This window comes from Notolabrus celidotus, chromosome 4 (assembly GCF_009762535.1).
Source record: "Notolabrus celidotus isolate fNotCel1 chromosome 4, fNotCel1.pri, whole genome shotgun sequence".
NCBI lineage: Eukaryota > Metazoa > Chordata > Actinopteri > Labriformes > Labridae > Notolabrus > Notolabrus celidotus.
In genome coordinates, this window is record NC_048275.1 from 31,506,237 (window position 1) to 31,528,213 (window position 21,977).

The following is a 21,977-nucleotide window of genomic DNA, read 5'->3' on the forward strand; positions in this document are numbered from 1 at the left end:
TGAAACTATGAGCTGAGTCGCCTAATCCCAGTGGGCGGGGCTTAGAAACACCAATGAAACACCTGTTTTTATCTGCTCTACTTCCTGATACATCCAAAACACATTTCTACTCTGAGCCTCGTCCTTGATTAGTCGCCCAAGAGACCACTCCATTGAGTCCTTGTAATTAGTTTCTGTGATCACATAGAACTCAATGAAAACAGAAGGCGAACATCGGACAGAGATGACACTTTGTTTTACAAGTTTGACACCTCGGATGATGAATTATTTATGTTGTTTCAGTGTTGTAATGATTACTTGTGCAATAATAAGAGTTTAGCAAAAATGACATTGTCAGGCTGCAATCAATCGAACCTGATTGAACTACACCAAAACAGTGCTGATGAAGCAGATTAGCCATTATTTCTGTGCCCAATGTTCAATGAAGGACAACTAAGACCAATCTCAGATGATATGTGGGGTAGATGTCTCCTAATTTATGTATCCTCTAAACAACAGACTGACTGTTTCTTAGTCATTATTGTTGAGTACAAATGATCTTGCCATGTGAAGGGTTTGCAATCCAAGACTTAATCTCCCTAAACAGCTCAAAAACTCAATCTGTGCTGCGTACAAAAATTCAAACATGTTTGATGTTTAGGATTTTAAATGCACTTAGGCTAATATTGGCTAGCAAAGTAATCTTATCTACAGTCCTTGTTAATGCTAAATGGACATTGTTGATGTTTACCTACTATTTCTCACCCAGTCTCCTTTTGTTTACTCTTGCTTCTATGAGATAAGTGACATTATACAAAATGATGGGGTGGTTATATTCTTGATAATCACCTCGCTATATTAAATACTTGGTTCTGATTGGTTGAATCCCCCTAACAGTAGTTATTAATTCTGAATAGCAAAGGCAATGCCATAGACAACCTGATCATGCGTCATATCAAAAAAAGTCTGCGTAAAGGAGTCCAGAACATCTCACGTAAACATTAGTTTCCACTACCAAAACATTGTGGCAACAGCATCAGCTTCTGTTAGCATTCTAAATCAGGAGGCTGAGCAAAGGATTTCATGAAGGATACTTTAATAATGGATACTCTCTGGCAATCCACACAACCGCAGGAGATCTGGTGGGTTCATCTGTGGCTGTTTTCGAAGCGGCCTGCTACATACTACCTAGAAATGTAGTAGTACGTAGTGCATAGTACATACTGCGTTTGAAGTTAGTATGTAGTATGACTGTTCTGTTGGATCTGTGTTGCAGTACGCTGGGTCAGGCGTTGCTGGATTTTGGAGAGCGGAAGTAAACAACAGCCAAGCTGATAGCGAAACTGCTTCTTTAGCATCCCACTTATGATTCAAAAAGTTAAGAAGTGGTTTATATGGAATTTAATCATTTTCACAGCACCGCTTTCATAGTAGGTGGTTTCAAAAACAGCCTGTGAGTTGCTGACTGCTTCAAAGATATTGGTGTTTATTTTTAAAGGGGTGCGCTACTAACTAAGGAATCTAAGGGACTTGTTTATAGTTTTAGTTTGTAGCTGGGTAATAAGCTGGATAATGTATCGTGAGCAGGTGGTTATGTGACTCAGAATCCTTTCAGTGTCAGGAGTCTACCTGCTCACTGAACATTATCCTTCACGTAATAGAAGCTCAACTCAAGACTTTTTTTCCCCATTAAAACGTTTCTTCTGTAGATTTGAAACCATTTTCTTATCAAGCAAAGGACAGAATTACTGCAGGTACCTGCTTCTATGATACAATAAGTTGCTGCTGTATGTCTGTTTCTCTCAGTGTGCATTGATTTTAGTGGGTTTGGTCCATCAGTCACACAACAGAGGTAATGTCAAGACACCACCTACGGAGATTGATATTTACATAAACTGAATAACTGCAAATATAACCAACTGTTAAACAGATGAGAATAAGGAGAAATTGCTGATTTGTTGAAGTGTTGCTGGCAATTAAAGTGTGTGAGAATAATGGAGGCTATTCTAAAAGCTAACCATCATTCATTCCTCTGTTAGTTATTCCCTTTTCCCTGGATGATGGCTGTTTCACAAGCCACAGTGCGATGTAATACACAACACAAATGGAGCCATTATCAACTCAGAGTGCCTCAGGATCTGTCAAACATTGCGTCAGATCTTAAACACAAGGTGCATAGTTTGAAAGGAGACTCTTATGTGCTGTAACCATACACAATAACTGGAAAAAGGCACAGGCATGTTCAAAGTGATCTTATTTCTTTACACATTTATCTTCAGGATCTTACTGCCATCCTTTAATCCCTTTCAACACTTTTCCTAAATTTGCTTTGTTCAACTGTGAGATGTCTGACTACAAAATACTACTAAATTCAAAGTAATGGTGTGACTTTAGTTTAGGAAAGTGACCATGTTTTCGCACATTCAACACACTGTAATATTAAAAAAAAACATCTTCAAAAGATATAAATACTAGGTACAAAAGGTCATAACAAGTAGCCATTTTGACCTCTTAGAAACACTGTGGCTTGAAGAGTGTACAGATTTTACATGTCAGTTGAGTTGAAAATGTATTTTCTTGTCGACTTGTTATTAAGATTGTCCATTTAAGCAAACTCAACATCTAGAGGCAGTGAAAGATCACTGTGATAATCAGGCCCAAGTTCAAGAATTTTGGTGTTCCAGCCTCATGGAGCTGTTGGATCTTTAAGGCATCCACCATCTTTGTTTGAGTCTTAAGTTTTCCTTGGCTCAGTGTGAAAATGCAAGACATTGGCTGTAGACGACGAACATTTCTGCCCACAATGGAAGCCGAGTACAACCCGGTGTGTACCTTCACCAACTTTTGTAAGAATATACTGCAAAAGACTGTTCAGCAGAGAAGCAGTCAGGTTTGGAATGCACAAAGGTATCAACTATCATTACAATTGTTGGACCTCGCAATCGAGTTCTTAGTCCAGTGTTTGCCTCTCTTAAGACAGTTTTAATTCATAGCTAGTGAGATGAAACATCCCTAAATTATGTCTTAATCCCCAGAGTAGGATTTTTCTTCTCTTTGCCTTCATGCGCATCCATTTAATGATAGAATCGTGCCCCATCTCGCCTCAGCAATCATCACACAAATTTGAGGAAATCACCAGTCTGGCAGCATGGTGACCTTGTGCCACGAGTGAGCCCCACCGGGCGATCTCCCTAATGGCTGTCTGTGTCGGACTCTGCCGCTACGCTGATGACCTACATCTTTACACATCAGTGTCTGGCTTCTCCACCAGTTTCAAAGCCTCGTGCATGCCAGCTGCTGACAATTTCCTATTGATGTTCCTGTAGCGGCACCGCAGGAGGTTGCTATAGGTGGTCCTCAGATCCCGGTTAAAAAACGCATAAATGAAGGGATTAATGAGGGAGTTGGCGTACCCGAGCCACAAGAGAGTTCTTTCAAGCCAGAGCGGAACACAGCTGCACTCCACGCCACAGACAAACGGCCTGGCAGTGGACACAAGAAAGAACGGCAGCCAACAGAAAGTGAAGGCGCCGACCACGATGCCCAGAGTGGCAGCCGCCTTCTGCTCCCGTTTGAAGATGGACTGGTTTTTCCTCTTCCGGCGTTGGTGGTGTTCGCCGCTCTTGAGGAGGCGAGAGACGCGCGTGCTGCACTCCTCCTCCACCTCACGCTGGAGCTTTAGAGCGGCTGCCACACAGTCCAAGCTCTCCTCCTCCTCTATTTCTTCCTCCTGCTCAGCCTCTGTCCCTTCAACACTCCCTGTTTCTTCTGATACTGTGGGCTGCTTGACCTCATGCCCTCCTCTTCCCCCTCGGGGAGCAGCCCTTGCACACCGCTCGCCTTCCCTGGGGAAGCCGGTGATGGTGTGCTTGGCAGCGCTGAGTTTGGCTGCTCGGTAGATCCTGTAGTACATGATCAACATCACGGACATGGGGATGTAGAACGCCACAGCTGTGGAGTAGACAGTGTACCCAAAGTCCTGGCTGATGAGACAGACTCTGCCATCGTTGACGTTCTGCGCCCAGCCAAACAGAGGCGGGAGAGTGATGGAGGCAGAGAGGAGCCATACTGACAGGATCATCTTGGCCATACAGCAGCCGTTTTGTCGCACAGGATATGTAAGGGGTTTAGTGATTCCCAAATACCTACAAAGAAAAATATGAAAGATTTTCACAGCAAGCAGACACATTTCTTGAACTAAATTCCCCTTTAACATTTTTTTTATCAACTTACAGGTCATTTCTTACTCCAAGTTAAATGAAAGCTCTAAGTAAATAGTGCTTCCCCCACCCTCAACAAGGTGCCCTTGAACAAAATGCTTTAGAACAATCTGTGACTGTCTTATGCAGCCTCTGTGTGAACATCTGTGAAAATTTCATGAATGGGAATTTCCAAGATGCACAGAAAGAAGATATGATTAGTAAACCTTTGACTCTACGATGGAGATTCAGACATTAATTAATTCGAGTATAATTTGAAGTTCATTTTTTCCAGGATCCTTTCATCTCCCCCATTAACCTTTACTTTCATTTCAAATTGATTTTTAGTTGAAAAGAACTTTATGTACAGCAGACCAAAATGATCCCGTATTAGACATAATTTCTGAGCAAGAGTGAGACTCCAGCTCTGACCTCCCTGACACAAATCCCATGTTTGAGTGGGCGGAGGATTTAGCGACAAAATATCTTGTCAGACTGCATAATGTGATTTTTGTAAGATTGTGGTGTGTGTGGGGGGAGTGCGATTAAAAACTAAGGATTTGCCAAAATTCGTCATGTTACGAAAAATAGTACGTCCTAAACCTCTGATGCCTAAAAGTTGTATAAATCAATTAATAATAAAATCAGAGTAATTCATACTTCTAACATTTAAACAGTTTTGTATTAATTGGTGAGTCTTTTCTGGCTGTACATTTGAAAACTTGTTTACTGTTTTTTTTATTTCATTTGGAACTTAAAAGATCTCACTTTGTTAACTGCACAAAATAAGTTTATCTCACCTGTCAATGCTGATTACGCACAGGCTCATGATGGACGCGGTACAGCACATCACATCCATGGCAATAAAAACGTTACAAAAGAACTGTCCGAATATCCACTGTCCGCCAATCAGGTCCGTGATACTGACAAACGGCATCACCGCCAGTGCCACTGACAGGTCCGCCATGGCCAGGGAGACGATCAGATAGTTGGATGGCTGGCGCAGCTTCTTGACGAAGCACACGGAGATTACCACCAGTAAATTCCCGCAGATAGTGGACAGTGTGAGCATGGTGAGGACCCCGCCGATCAGGACTTTCTCGAACTGGCCGTAGCTTAAAATCTGCTCGCCGCACCGGGTCCCGTTCGTCTCCATGACCTGCGGCTGAATGGAGGTAGACGGAGAAGTCACTGCTGCCGCTGCTGCTGCAGCCTCTGCGGCGCCCTGCGCAATCATCAGCAGCCGGGGCGCAAGAGCCTCCGAGATCATCATGTTGGTGGAGCCCCCGGGATCTTCACCTCCAACCCTCTCCTCTATCATGAACGAGGACCTCATGTTGCCACCACCGAAGCTTCCGTTACTCGCTCCAACAACAACCATTCTGCTGCCTCCGGTTCCTTTTTATCCATGGGTTTGGAGAACCGTCCGGTGGTGGCATAGACGCGCACAGATGTGCCAGTGTTGGTGTGAGAAATGAGTAATACCTAAACACAGCCCCCCTCTGGGTAAACTACACTAACATACTATCCCACCCTTCATAAAGCTTCGACGCCTTAATTCTTCTATTTGGAGCCACGCTCGTCATTACGCACGTGGCGCGCCGCAGGCATATTCCCAAAATACCTGACCTATAAAATACGATGTTATGTCCTGTTGTCTGTGATAAACCTGGCTTTCTTTCTCCCCTCAGCCTGATGTGCAGAGAGACTGAAACTTAAAAACCGCAGTGCGCGCATCACAAAAGTTGGCACGTGACGTCAAAAGGCAAGTTGGACAGCCTGTAGGCTGCCGAATACTTGGCATCCAAAATTTCAAACTAAAGAGTCACAGACATCATAATTTACTCCGCAATTTTTAAGTTCATTCAACCGAAAACGTCTCGGCAAGGACACACGGTGGCATTGGAAGTTCGTGCGTAATTGCGCATAAGAAAGAACTGCTCTGTCGATTTCAAATGTATTTTGATAGGGTGATTGTCCCTCCCTCCCTCCACAGACACACTCACACACACACACACACACACACACACACACAAAACACATGCCCACACAGACGAGAGGGGGAGAAAGACAAAGGACGAGGTTGCACTGAATGAGAGTGGACGATAAATGTGTGAAAGAATAAACCGTCGGCGGACAGTTAAAAAAAATGCTGCCATTATACAAATAATTCAACCAAGAAAAACTGAAGAACACGACTAAGTCTCACAGTTGGGCAATATTTATGATTTGTTCCAGATTTAACTTTGATCCATCCACTTTAGGGGGGAGACAAGATGGTGAAGTGACTTAATTTCATGGAGACAGGTTTCATTTTAAAGATCGGTTGCTCCTAATAACCAAGGTGAAGGAGCTGAAGCGCTGATTTCCCCCAATTCCCCTTCAATCATTTTGCCATTTAGCGTTCAAGCGGAGGCATTAAATTAGTGTTAGGACAAGATGTGCAATCTTCCTTCATCTCACTTGTAAAACTTAGGAGATTTATACAGCTCGAGGCGGGAACCGGAACACAAACAGCTCCTGAAGCCTTTTCATCAATTTCTAATCTGAGCCAAATTATTGTGATAACCCCAGACGTGGGGATGATACTAATGCAGCGGGTAGACTTGCATAGTGGCGCACCCGAGTGGTTATGAGCGTGTACTGCAGGAGGTTGCAGGCGATATCATGTCTGGAATGCCCTCTGTCATCTTGTGTTTGTATAGTAATGACTAATTGAAGATCTGGTCCTGACGCTGGGATCAGGGACCGTGCAGAGGTCATCATCAGAGTGCACTCGACTGTGGTAGCATAGCAAACAGAGTAATTCAATCTCAGTGAGACTTCATCCAGGAAAAAGAAAAGAAAATGTATAATCTTTCACCTAGACGTGTGCTGTTAAGCCTTTTTTAAGCTTTATCAGATCTTGTGGAAGGTGAGCCATTGTGATTTTTTTTCCTCTCGTTCAATCAAAATGATGAAGTCCACAGATTTGTATTAATTAATTACTCTTACAAGGTGAAATGTCTTCCCTGTTGGCAAAAGTCCATCTGATAAGGTATAGGGTCTTCAAGGATGGCTTTTGCTTTCTGAGTGTCTCTGATTAAACAAACACATGTGAAAGTAGACTATGACATTATCTCACATTGAGTCGGTAAAATGAAAGCCTTAAATCTTAAAGGTGACATATCACACTTTTTTCATCAATATATATGGGTCTAAGAGGTCCCCAAAACATGTCTTTAAAGTTTATGCTCAAAAAAACACTTTGAAATCCGATTTTGGCATGCCTGAAAAACCCTCTTCTTCAGTCCTCCTCAGAACACTCTGTTTTCTCTTACAACCACGCCCCCTCAGGAAATGGATGTGCCTCGGCTCTCCAGCACGTTGATCTAATGTTTACATGTTGGCTGAATATACACGGCTGCTCAGAGATCACGTTACTTCAACCCTCTAAATCTGATCCAGAATCTGATCCTGACGGAGAGGCGCCTGTAGCAGGACCTTTCTGAAGGATTGGTCACAGATTTAGTGTTTCTTGTTGTTTTATTTATCAGTATGTCGACGTGTGTCTTGGTACACAGCTACGAACATGTAGCTATGTGGCTATGCTAATTAGCGCTAGCACTTATCCATGACAAATAAAAATCATCCACTAGATCTTCAAATCTGCAGACGTGGGGAGTAAAACCGACCTTTGCCAGAGAGGCAGCAGGACCTTTTCTGAAGGATTGGTCACAGATTCTGTTTCTTGTTGATTTATTTGTCAGTATGTAGACGTGTGTCTTGGTACACAGCTACAGCTACGACATGTAGCTATGTAGCTATGCTAACTAGCGCTAGCACTTATCCATGATGAATAAAAATCATCCACTAGATCTTCAAATCTGCAGACGTGGGGAGTAAAACCGACCTTTGTGTTTATTAAGACAGCCTACAACTAGCATGCCTCCCTCCTAAGCTCCTTGTTACCACACATTTGTGCAGGTAATGAAAACGGAGGGGGGATTCAGTATTATTTTATACAGTCTATGGGCTGAACAAGCTCTGAGCTCTGACTCCGGGACAGACCGGATATTGTTGTTACGTAACTAAAACACGGAAGTCTGAAACGGCTCGTTTCACACACATTTACAGAAAGGTGAAGAAATCAAAACAGGGGCAGAATGGATTTTTTTCGTTCTCGGGGGGTTTGTAGACATGCCAGGGACACATATTTCAGGTAGAGAACCATTAAAAAGTCCATTTTGCATGATATGTCACCTTTAAGGTGGCATACCCGGGCTGTTTGAGGGGCAGGGGCAAAAAAAAGGGCACCGCCTTCAAACACGTGGTAATCACAGTTGAGGATGAATTGAAATGTATTGAGACAGCAATAACAAGAGAGGGTCTTTTCCTCCAGAAAATGCCTGCGAACAGTTAATTCATGCATTCTGGTGAATATTTCTGAGACCATTTGTGCTGGAAATCGAATTAGGAAAAATGAAAAAACACAAAACAATAGATCTATTTCTATATTTTTGATTATGGTATATAATCAACATAACATTACATAATGAACTACATGGGTATCCTTAGGGCACTTTTTTGTGTTTTATACATTTTAGCAACATGCAGAGGGCACTTTTTCTATGTTTTATACATTAAAGGGGCATCGAGAGGGCACTGTTTCCACACCTTCTACATTTGAGGGTCATCCAGAGGGTACTTTTTATCAATTTTTTAGGGGCATCCAGATGGCACTTTTTCATGCATTTTCCTTGTAAAGGGCACCATAAAAGGCAATTATTAATGTTTTAAGTACACCACTGCTATCAGGTGATATTGTTGCTTTTCCCCTTCACAGTCCCATTAAATCAGAGTAGGTTCACAAGAGAGCTGCAAAAAATAGCCCACAACACAAACAAGACAGAATCATTAAACAGGTCAGTCCACTGGAATTTCAAAACTCTGTCTATCCCACAGCAGCAGCACATTTATGAATGTAACCTATAGCAGGCTGCAGATTGACACCAGCAGCTACTAAGAGGTCAAGGCTTTTGCTGATGTGACACAATACCAGAACCTGTGTTTGTGCAGTTCTGGGAATAAGTACAAGCTTTTGTAAAACGTTACGCAATGATTTTTAAATATTCTGCTTACCAAGATGTCAAAAACTGTTCACATTTCAGCAAAAATATGACAGCAGAAATCTTAAAAATTGAGCAACATGATGAATTTCTGTTTTTAAAAGCAGGTCAACTAACCACCAGCAGAGTGGAAACTTTGGTCTTGAATCTGAGTGCTCCCCTGGTTTGTGATCATCTTTAATATTGTCAGCAACTTCAAAATAGGTTGCTATGTCAACAGTTTTTGCTCAGTTTTGGAGGTAGATGAATTAAAAGAAAACCCCCCAGTTGGTTGTAAACGTCCACAAAGCATAATCAAACACTGAATACAAAATATTACGGACTGAGCCCCTTAGACGTGCAACTGATAAACACTATACCTCAACTTGTTTGTCCTTTTTAGAGCCTTGACTTTAAACTGAAGTGAAGTGAGTGAATGCCTTATTATTAATTTAGTTTTGGTCATTGAGTTTAAAATATCCCGATTTCAGCATATCTGATATTGGCAACAGTCCAATATTGTGCATCCCTGTTATTAACCAACATCCAAAACAGGAACAAATTCCAGCAACCGAAATCTGATAGGCCTTCCCAAGAGACAAAAGTCTTGTAAAGTGGCTTTTCATATCATTTTTTTAAAATGTTAAATTTTAGGAAATCAACTTGAAGCTCTGCTCACAGAGAAAACTGCTAACTAGATTGTTGTCCTTCAATAATCTTTTTAATGATGATGATAATTATGGTTGGCACTATTGTTATTACAACAGGTGTTGTTATCATTATTATACTTATTAATACTCCATTGTTATTGCTGTTTTTCTAATAATTTGTTATTATTACTATTTCAGTATAATAATAATAATAATAATAATAATAATAATAATAATAATAATAATAATAATAATAATAATAATATTGTTGTCATTTCAATGCTTAACATGTCTGATTGGTAGATTAACTGCAGTGTTTTTATTCCACAATCATCACACACGTCATTGTTCTGTCTTTTTGTGTGTGTGTGTACTTTCTGTTGTGATGTGTACTCATCTGTTTATTATCCGTCCTTTTAGTTAAAAATCAATAGATATATTCTCAAAACCAGAAGAAGCTGTGTTTCACTTGATTTAATAGCTTTACAGTTGTCTTCTCTGAGCCCACAGCGAATGTGTCTCTCCCGGTGTTACAGTTTTAAAAGTGACCCTGTAAACTGGAGACCTTCAGCTGAACATGTCAGTATTTGTGATTTTTTATTCAAATGTTAAAATATCGTCAAGACACTAGCTACCTCTACAACAAACATACAAAGACACACACGGCCATAAAAGTCAAATGTAATGGAACATGTTATGGCTTTACATCTTACATAGATGAGGACTGACTGACATAGAAGGCCACACCAGGCTACAGACAAAGTTTAAACTATTCAACGACAGTTTCTTTAAGAGGAGGAGGAAGAGGAGGAGGAAATTAAGGCATACAGTTAAAAGATAAAGGATCAAAACTTTATTCAAATGTATAGTCAGCAGGGGTTCAAAAGAAATTTCGCCTGCCAAACACAAAGCTTTCACTGCTGAACTATGAATGCCTCCCACAATGCAAGACAATGACAGACAGAAACTCTGCTGGTGTGCAGCACCCTGCCTGGGAGTAGAGAGACAAGGTCCATAATATGGTAGTGAATAACTTCACTAATGTGGACTAGCTGAAGGTCTTTCGACTGGATCGTTTCTAAAAAGAGGAGATGAACGAGATGAACACATCCTGCTAAGGCAACAGCTTCTTAGTGTCAGCTTTAACAGGTAAGTCACTTCATGTATTTGAGTTAAGGTTAAAATGTGTTCATATTATTTATATAGTGAACTATTTACATACAGGTTTACTAAAGTTATTATTTTGTATTTATAATATTAGAATCATTTCTAAAGCATCTAGTGGTTGTGACCAAAACATGTTGAATGTACTTCTGTGGTTCTCATTGCGTATACTTGAAGCTCGGTCATCCTAGCGATTGAGTGACAAGGAAGTATTAATGTTGATGCTGTCTGAATATGGCGCCAATAAAGTGCAATTGAGAAAGTTACCCCTTTCCATCCTGCTGTCTCCTTTTAGTAGAGTGACCCAACCACCACACATCGAAACCCAAACGTTACATAAGCTTTGTTGTTTTTTGGTTGTTTTTTTTTCAAAGTTATATTTTTTAGGCATTTTTGCCTTTAATGGATAGGACAGATGAAGAGAGACAGGTTATGTGGGGAAATGGTCAAGGCTTGAATTGAACCTGCAGCCTCTGCGATGAGGGCTATAGCCTCTGTATAAGGGGTGTGTGCTTAGACAGCTAGGCAAACGTTGCATGCTGCATCATTGAAGCACATAGTATGAAATTTGACTTACTTTTAACATTTTCTGATAGTAACAAGCATATTCCAATATTATATTAAAACATCCGTATCCATTTTATTATCCATGCCTTAATAAATTCATATTTAGATTCAAGCTCACGCAATCACTTCCATCACTCTCCATCTTTGCAGACACAACTCCATTATTCACCCTTAAATTTGTTGTGCAGTTAATCCACACTTGCTGTGACTGAATATTATGGCCTTTTAATACTCTTTTTATCTCTGACATTCCTGTATTGTTGTTTACATTATAGTTTATTGCCCTGTTCCTTTATCCTAATATGAATAGAAGAGTGAACCCAATGAATATATGAATAAATGAATAGAGATGATCCCTCCTGCACAAATTATCCATCATGAAGATCATGCTTTTGCTTCTTTAACACTGGTCTTTTTTTTATATAATATATAATTGTACTTATTTGACTTTCTAACTAACACTAAGTAGAAAATAAAAAAGTAGGATAAAGTTCAGACTTATTCCAAAGAGAACCAAAAACCTCATGAAGACTGACACACAGTGTCATCCTGTACCTGCTGCTCTGATTTATTGCAAAATTTGCCTCGACCTTAAAGTCAGGTCATTTCTTTGCTCATGCTTGGGGTGTGGCTGAAAGGATGAAAATGTTGGTCATTATGCAGATCAGATTTTAGGCAAATGTGCTGAAAAATGTTGGATGAGCTATATGAATATTAAATAGGCTACATCAGTTAATGTTCCCTAGAGGAAACATCCTAAAGAACCAACAGATCAGCTGTCCTTTCAAATATCGCTACCAACTGGTGAGATCGTCCATTTATCTTCGGGTCCTCGGGAATGCATCCTAGTTTGATTTTTTATTCAAATGTTAAAATGTCTTCAAGATACTGCAGCTACCTCTACAATAACCCACAATTGTTTGAGGTTATTACCCAAATAACACACTCAATCCTGTTACATCATCTGCCTGCATCTGTGCATTCAGCTACATGCATCATTAATGCAGCTTATGCTACTAGCTAAATGGGCACCATACAGGCTGACAATCATGATCCATGAATGTCAGAATATTAAAACCTGTTTCTATGAAGTTCAACTGTTATATCAATACAGCTTGATCAGTAGTGCTCTAAATACAAATCACTGTAACAATTGGCACCTGTAAGCAAGAGCACATTACCCCCATCCTTGCCTCCCTTCACTGGCTCCCTGTTCATTTTAGGATTCATTTTAAGAATTTATTATTTGTTTTTAATTCTTTAAATGGAGTAGCACCACAGTACATCTCGGACCTCCTGGAAAACTACACTCCCTTAAGATCTTTGAGGTCTGCTGGTCAGCAGCTTCTTATGGTCCCTAAGACCAGGCTGAAAACCAGGGGTGGCATTGCCTTCTCAGCAGTTGCCCCCATACTGTAGAACGAGCTGCCCCCCATATTAGATTGTACCCTACATTACTGACTTTTAAATCCCATCTTAAAATGTATTTTTACTGCTTGGCTTTTAAACCAGCATCATAGTTGTGTGATCTATGTCTCTGTCTTTTCTTTTATCATGTTTTTTATTTGTTCTTACAGTGTTTTTATATGTTTTTTTTAAATTGTTTTTCAAAGTGTTTTATGTATTTTAATATGATTATTTCATTCGATTATATTTTGTTTTTGACAGTGTTTTATGTTCTGTGTTTTAATTGTGCTATATAAAGTGGATTGGATTGAATTGGAGTGGAACACTTGAACCTTGACTGTTTTAAAGAAGATGACTTAACCACCTTAACTTCACTCATTGGTTTGAGAACCCCTCTTTGCAACTTTCAGCATTGTTGGCGTCGCCATTTTGGTTTTTATTTATTGTATGGGGCTATGTGCACAGCTAGGCCAAAGAAAAGCAACATATGTGGCCACACCCAAAAGCATATTTTGCATTTATGACAATTTTACTAAAACAAACCAAGCGGCAACCTCCGGTTGAGTCCAATGCGGAAGTGCTAAAAACTGCAGTTCAATCAGGAGAGACACAATTTGAATATTAAGGTTATTTATTACAACTGAATGAATGAAGGAATTTGACAGAAATATTTGGCGTAAGGACTCTATGGGGATAATGTTATGAGCTAGGATGTGTGAATTTGGCAGCTGAAGAAATACCCCTGGAGTCCAGACACTGGTGGTGGTGGTTGACGATCCAAGGAAATGAAGACTTGCAGAGAGACCAGGTGGAGACAGGGAGGTGGAGGGGTGCGCACCATCAATGCAAGAAGGAACTAGCAGGAGAGAAAGACACATTTAAAAAGGCCGCAGAGAGTTGATAGGCTGATGATAAGGGCGCGCCACTGAGCTATTGGATGACGCTGCTGCTGATTAGCCAATGGCAGCTCCGGAGCGTGCAGCTGGAAACGGGTGAGCTATTGAACGAGGGAGAGAGAGTTAAACAACTGCTGTGATTGCTTTATAGTCTTCCTGTTTGAACTTTCGCTAGAGCTACATTTCATCAAGGATCCGCTCGATGAGGCTGGTTCTGGAAGTGGTTCAAGATGTGAAGTCTTCCGTTGTTACACAAAAATGAAAAACTTCAGCATCAGTTGCTGCAAGTTTTTCAAGTGTCCGCTTGAGGGTGGATACGGAAGTACCCGAAACCACATGCACACAAATTCAAAAAAGCTGATCTTTACAGCAGAAATAAACATGTTTACAGCCTGGTGCAAAAGATAAGTGTAGTCTGGATAGCTAATTTCTCGATCTGCACACACTGTACGGGGATGAGTTTTTTTCTAGCGCGGCAATTTTGAAGATATTGATATTACGAGTCTTCCAATGAGAGGCACAGCTGACTTGATGCGGGAACACTCTAGCTGTTGGCTAGGAGACTCAAAGCCTGCCTCATTACCTCACACTAGCTCGACAGAAGTTGAGTCTAGCATTTCCAATATGGCACGGGCCAACGATCGGCTTCAAAACAGCACTTCAGAAACAGATGAGTTATGTCACAGATACTACATCCATATTTCATACAGTCTAACAAACCCATGTTTTACAAAATAAAATAAAAATGTGTTGAGAAGGACCTGACACTATGAAAATATAACTCAGTAGAAAAATGTTTCAAATCATCAAAAGTATACATTCCCATCTGGTACAAGATATTTGTACACATCCAGTGAATTCGCCGCCACCTGGCCGTGAAAAGGACTGCAGGTTCAGAGCCCCTGCATATCTGTTTATCTTTTACTTTCTATGGTGAAAAGGCATTTTATTCTGAAGGTGATATCGCCTGGAGGCAGCTTCCTCCACCTGTCGCGCTCCTGAGACGGAAGCTCCTATTCCAGTGACTCCACAGACTCCTGCCACAGTTTAAAGCCTCCCCACAGGGAACACATGTAAATACAGTGTTGCCAGGTCTGTTAGAAATCCGCCTCTTCGCTGTAGGCTTTGGCGAGCGCTGTGGCGTATTCCTGGTGCGTAAAGCAGCTCGTTATGGGGGATAGGAGAAACCGGATCTGGATTCGTGTGTGTCGGCGTGAACGGATTTCAAAACACGGTGGTACAGAGGATTAGATGGCTAACGAGGAAGAGAGAAGGGCGTTTATTTACAACATTTATATTTTCTGTCTGGGTTTTAATTTATGATAATTCCTCGTCAGATGACTGAGGATATTTGCACTTCAGACAGGAGGAGTCAGCGGTGGATTTATGCGTAAAAAACAAACACTTCTCCCTCCTTCCTCCTCCACAGGATTGACGGCTGGCCTGATATCATTGGCTGCTCGTTGGGAATGAATCATCGCCTTCATCAGGGGGGGTTCAGGGATGCTGTCACTGTCACTGCACCCTTAAAGTACCACAGACAACCCCACTCGTACACAAATCCACCCCGCCTGAGTGTCTCTGTTATCTGACATCACGAAGCAGCTCATTCTCTGGAGCCAGCATGGAGGAAATCCTACGAAAGCTGCAGAAAGACGCGTCCGGCCACAAACACAAAGCTATCCGCGATGCCTGCGTCTACGCCTGTGGTGAGTGTTCATCAGCAGCAGCAGCCCCCACCCGGCTCTCCGGCTGCAGAAGGGGGGAACATCTACCAAGTGTTTTCACATGCTAGCCTTTAGAGAACAGAGAGCACATAAACTAACCCTATAGGCCTTAATGATGAGGTTGGAAAAATGACAGGAAACCCTGTCATAATACGGAAAATCTGTGTTTCTCACAATGTAAGGGTTATTTATGATAGGGAAGCTCAAAGGCTGATAGTTGGGTGGAGGGGGTTTCCACCTCCATGTGCAGGTGGGATGCTCCATCAACCAAAACAGGACTAAAAGCTGCACCTGTTGTGTCATAGATAGGCTACTAGCTTATCTCAGGTAGCAATGTTTGCACAGCTGAAAAGGAAACCATGTTTATGTCTTTTCCTTTCTGGTTTTTATTTTGGGAGAGCTTTAATTTTCTTTCAGTTTATTCAAAATAAACTTTAACTTTCCCAATAAAATTAGCTTAAATTAACGGTTTATAGCATAGACTGTATAAAATGTTAAGTTTATTGGTTTATTTATAAGGTTTACAGTTAATTAAAACCAAATTCAAGATGCCCATATGTATCCTAATGTCGTATTAGCTAACATTATAATCAAGGATAATGTCAAACACCTGTGACAGTATGACGTCATGCTCAGCTCACTCTCCTTATTTGTATTTTGTATTTTTCTTCTGTAGGAATAAGACATTTTAAAGGTTAAAACAACAGAGGATACAAGTTTATGACCATTTTCACAGGAGAGTACTACTAAAAAGAATAACAACATTAACAGTCATTAATAAAGTCAAATATGTGGTGTTTTACTTATTCTCTTGTACTCTATAAACCCAACTCCTATTACTGTCTGTCTGCACAGTCCAGTTCTCTCCCCTGACATTTTGTCCTCTCAAAGCAGCCCTTGAAACACAACATGAAACTGGAACGCAACACCCAAAAGAAGACGTAATAAAGACTATCTTGAAAAAGCAGTTTCCATTGACGTCAGGGCGTTGCTATAATTAGTCTTAATGATGGGCAAAGATGGGCCTGCCTGACCTTCTGGTGGCAGGTGAAACTCAGCAGATAGAGAAAGAGCGCTGATTGTGCTGATGAAGGGACAATTGTGTTACCCTTCACACACAAACACACTGAATTAATGCACACACACACACACACTCCAAGGGCATATTTAAACCTAATAGGGCATGAACGAAGTGTACTGCAGTCCCTAGAGCAATGTACGCGCATACATTTACTGAAACAAAAGGATATGTCTTATTTAATAAGAATAGTTAATTGAATACAGGCATTGCTCCATCAACAAATGCCTTACAGACTGCCTTGAAATGTAGGGAGACACGCCCAAAACATCAATCAACACATATTAATCTCCAAACGTGAGGGATGCCGGAACGCCACCATTAGCACAAACAGATATATGACACATATAAAGTGATATATAGTGCATGGGCCTGGCTCGTGTACACTAAACCTTGGAACACTTCACAACCACTGTTGCAGGGTTGCAAAAGAAAAATGCAATGGCTTGTTCTTTTTTAGTTAAAAGTGCAAAGCATGGGAAATCATGAAGAGGACTTAAAAAAAAACCCACTTTTGAGATACTGTCTGGTAGGCGTACAATCTGGCCACTTTTTGCAACCAGTGAATGTGATCCCTGCTGCTCTATGAAAACCTTTGTAAGGTTGGACTTGTGTATTTGAATTGCAGCTTCAAGGTTGAAGTAATGGCCATTGTAGCAGGGCCGACGTTTTAGGCACAATGGCTAGCTTATCTGCTCAGCTATTGTTGACATTAGCTCAGAGAACCAGATTTTTCCTCCTGGTAAAGGAAATCTGATACTTCTAATTTGAACTCATCAAAGTGAAAACTTACAGACAATGCAAATGAAATACAGCATATCTGTCATTCAACTGTTATTCCCTTTACCTTTCCCCTAAACTACAGAAACCCTTGTGGCTCAAAATGGATCGGCCAAGATATCCCCTTCACAACTTCGGTAAGTAAGACTTTCATTTCCACTCAGTCCAGCTCACGTCAGTTCACTTCAAATCAAAGCTTCAAGATGCGAAGTCTTCTGTTGTTACACAAAAATGAAAAACTTCAGAATCAGTAGCAGACTGCTTGTTAGACCCAAGTGGCAACCTCCAGCCGCGAGAATTGAAGCCAATGCGGAAGTGTTAAAAACTGCAGTTTTTCGAGTGTCCGCTTGAGGCTGGCTACGGAAGTACCCAAAACCACATACACGCAAATTCAAAAAAGCCGATCTTTACAGCAGAAATAAACATGTTTACAGCCTGGTACAAAAGACGAGTGTAGTCTGGATAGCTCATTTCTCGATCAGCACACACTGTACGGGGGTGAATTTTTTATTAATGCAGCAATTTCGAAGATATTAAGATTAAGAGTTTTCCATTATGAGAGGCACAGCTGACTTGATTGACAGGTGGGAACACCGTAGTTGTTGGCTATGAGGCTCAAAGCCTTCCTCTTTACCTCACACTAGCTTGCCAGCAGTGAGTTCAGCATTTCCAATATGGCTCCCACCGATTGGCTTCAAAACGATGCTTCTGAAACAGATGGGTGATGTCACAGATACTATGTCCATTATTTATACAGTCTCTGGCCAGACCACCTGAAATAATTGAATTCTTAGTTAAGACATGCTAGCTTTGCCTCACTCACATGTAGCCTGTGAGTGTCCTGCAGGAACAGATAACTGAGCATTCAAATTCAGTCGATGTCCCTTGTAGTTTGGTGGTTTCTACATCACTAGCACACACAGTGTGTATGATTTGAATTAATTTGAATGTTGTAATCCCTATAAAGATAATGTTAATATTTTACTTACCAGTGAACCAGTGTCTTTCAGCATGTGTTACACATTGTTTTGGTTAAAGACAGTTCAAACACCAATCCAATAAAACTGCTTTTGTGAAGCAGTAAGAAGTTCAAAGCTGTAAAAGAATATTTATTTGCTATTTGTTATTAAGTTCCAATATCCTTATTTTACTGATTAAACCTAACGGCTGTTGAGCTAGTGTGAGGTAAAGAGGCAGGCTTTGAGCCTGTTAGACAACAGCTACAGTGTTCCCCCTACAGTCATGTCTTTAAATAGGCAAAACTCATAATCTTAATATACTCTGAACTGTCGCATTATAAAAAAATTCAACCCCCGTACAGTGTGTGCTAATAGAGCAATGAGCTATCCAGACTGTACTCGTTTATTATACCAGGCTGTAAACATGTTTATTATTGCTGTAAATATTGTGTTTTTTTGAATGGGTGTGTATGTGGTTTTTCGGTGTTTCTGCAGCCAGCCTCAAGTGTACGCTCAATGAACTGCATTTTATAACACTTTCTGCATGGGCTTCATATTTTGAGACCGGAGGTTGCTGCTTGGAATTAACCAAGAAGACAGCTGTTCTTGTCCCATATGAAAGCCAAACGTTGAACAGTTGTCTTAACCAATCATTGCACAGAAGAGATAACTTGGCGCTACTCTTTTGGGATAATTTGCTAGTTGTTTTAACACATTTTCAATTCTGAAAAACCAACTAAAGAAAAGAAACACTCATAAAGGAGTCAAAATTGAGCAGCAATTAATGATAAATGGCAATTGGACTGTGCTGTATGTAGCACTTTATGTAATCTTCTGACCACTCAAAGCGCTTTATGTTACATGTAATATCTACCTGTTCCTAATGGAATATCCACTGATATCACAAGAGATTGAAAGAGAGCAGGGAAAAAAGACAAAAAGTAATATGAAGCAGAAACACACAGACTGCTTCAACCAAGCTGAGCAGCTTACCAGAAAACAGACTAAGACCCAGGAAAAACTCCTTTACTGGAAAACACAGCCAAGGGGCTTTAAGAGTGAACAGAAAAGGCTCAGGTGAAAATAGGCCCAGCGTAAACCAACCTTTCTGCTTATGCACACAGTGACTGTTAGCCAAAAGCTAAAGACTACAGCTAGTAAGACATTTAGCCTGTTTTATGAAGGAGATGTATTCATGGGTGTATAAAGGCATTGAAGATGTGTCTGTTTTCAGAATTAAAAGACATGTGGAGGGAGTGGAGAGCTGCTGCCCGTGGCCATTGAATTGTGCCGCTATAATTTTCTGAACACTATTTCAGCTCATTCTGTCATCAATAATTCACTCATTAAGCTCTATTGTTTTATTAGGGATTAGTAGATGAAATATTGATGGTAATGTCTTTGTAATGCGGTGCCATGAGCGTCAGTCCACATGCTCCTCTCCATTTATGGCAAGAATTTCAGATGTGTCATTGAAAAGAGGAGGGGATGTCTACTCTTAAAAACAGGACAAATGGATTGTCTGAAGGAGGGCTACCTGTGTGGTATTATTCATGAATTTAGTGGTTTTATGAAGATATGTGAGTAGGTATGTCCCGATCGATTTTGGTCCCCAATCCTGGTCCGATTTTTTAATATTGAATATTTGTCGATACCAAGTCCCGATCCGATACATGTTTGTCTAGATCATAATTGCACAAGAGAGAAGAGAGTTTAGCTGCACACTGTTTTTTTCCCTTAACAAAAATAAGAACTAAGTTATGTCTTATGTTTATTCAATTCAACTTAATTCAGCTAGCATTGTTGTAAAGCTCATTATCTGTTTTACAAGCTCTGCTGTTTGAGACCAACAAAACTGGTGTGCATGCATTACAACACGATTAAATCCAAGGCTTCTCTGAAGGCAACTCTCACAATACAGTGCGTGATTCACAACGGCAGCATCCGGCTGTGAGACTGAGAACGTAAATATTGGGAGTGACAGTGAGATCGAAACACCCCTGGTTGCATGCCATTAACTAAGGAGCGACATGCCGCTATAGAGAACGGAAGCTGCAGCTAGCCACATGATGCCAATGCTAATTTATGTTTTCGCCTTTTTGAAGCATGTTCCTGGAGAATTACCTAAGGATAGCAGATGTGTCTGGCGGTGTACATGTGAGTTCTACATAAAATATAAATCATGACTTGAGTTCTACATCAATGTCTCATTTATTATTTTCTCATTATGTATACACAGTTAAGCGAAGTCAGAACGCTCAATTAGACTCCTGCGTTAGCCTTCAGCTGCAAATTGTGTTCCATGACAGTGGACGTAAATGATCGGATGACATGATGGGCTTAAATGCCGATCACCAATCAATTAAAAAACGCCCAGATCGGCTTCGATCTGATAGTTGTGATCGGAATCAGGACATCTCTATATATGAGTGATTGATACCCCAGTTACAAGAATCCACAGGGGTTATTTGTCATTTTGTCACTTTTTTATACTTTTTTCCCACACTTCTTTGGGGTTTTGGGGAGGGATACTTTACTGTCTTTTTGTGTTGTTTTCTTTGTCACCTTTTTATTGCTGCGCTCATCATGCTTATAAATAGTGCCTGAAATAAGTCGAAACTCTGAGGAACTGCTTGTGTTAGTGCCAGCCGTAGTTTCTTGCAGCCCCTTTGAACCAGTGTTATTGTGACAGCTTGGAGCAGCCTCAGAGCTCGAAGATAAAAACCCAGTAGCCTGCTATCAGCAGCAGAGCACGCTGACTCACTGGACTACAAATAATGTGAGGGGAATCGAGAGCAAGTGAGTGTACAGTGAAACGCAAGACAAAGAAAGAGAGTGGAGAAATAGAAACGGGAAAATAGCTCTGTGATTCAAACACAGTTGCTGGGTTATGTAAGTGATTGTGTCCCACAAGGCCAAAAGGAAGTGGAAACTTAAACCTCTATTTTTAACTGAGAGAGTGATTTTTGTATCATTTTTAAGGATGCATTTAGTCAACTTAACAATTAAACATTGTCACAAAGCAGCAACCTCCAGCCGCGAGAATTGAAGCCAGTGCATAAGAGTTAAAACTTCAGTTTCGTGAGTGTCCGCTAGAGGCTGGCTCCGGAAGTACAGGAAACCACATACACACCCATTCAGAAAAGTCGATCTTTACAGCAGAAATAAACATGTTTACAGTCTGGGCGGGGGGTGAATTTTTTTCATTACGCGACCATTTCGAAGCTATTAAGATTACAAGTTTTCCCTTACTGAGAGGCACAGCTGACTTGATTGACAGGAGAGAACACTGTAGCTGTTGGCTAGGAGGCTCAAAGCCCGTCTCTTTACCTCACACTAGCTCGACAGAAGTTAGGTTGAGTTCAGCATTTCCAATATGGCTCCCGCCAACGATCGGCTTTAAAACAGCGCTTCATTGATTTTTCTTACTTTACTATTATTATAATTTTTTATTTATCTTGTCTTCTTTTCAATTATCTCATGA

General features: G+C 40.8%; 2 protein-coding genes across 2 annotated transcripts in view; one reads left to right on the forward strand and one right to left on the reverse strand.

The window, feature by feature from the left end:
- Positions 1–2,216: 2,216 nt before the first annotated feature.
- On the reverse strand, positions 2,217–5,665 carry LOC117811718 (5-hydroxytryptamine receptor 7-like). The gene is made up of 2 exons (XM_034682151.1): positions 4,979–5,665; positions 2,217–4,124 (listed from the first exon to the last, which is right to left on the reverse strand). Exons 1-2 carry the CDS (start codon positions 5,557–5,559, stop codon positions 3,221–3,223), a joined length of 1,485 nt encoding a protein of 494 aa, XP_034538042.1. The 5' UTR covers positions 5,560–5,665; the 3' UTR covers positions 2,217–3,220.
- A 9,356-nt stretch (positions 5,666–15,021) lies between these two features.
- Positions 15,022–21,977, forward strand: part of arfgef3 (ARFGEF family member 3) — an 84,434-nt gene continuing 77,478 nt past the window's right edge. The window contains exons 1-2 of the mRNA XM_034681956.1: positions 15,022–15,658; positions 17,620–17,671. Coding sequence (XP_034537847.1) covers positions 15,574–15,658; positions 17,620–17,671 — 137 coding nt within the window. The 5' untranslated portion in view covers positions 15,022–15,573. The remainder of the gene's footprint in view (positions 15,659–17,619; positions 17,672–21,977) is intronic.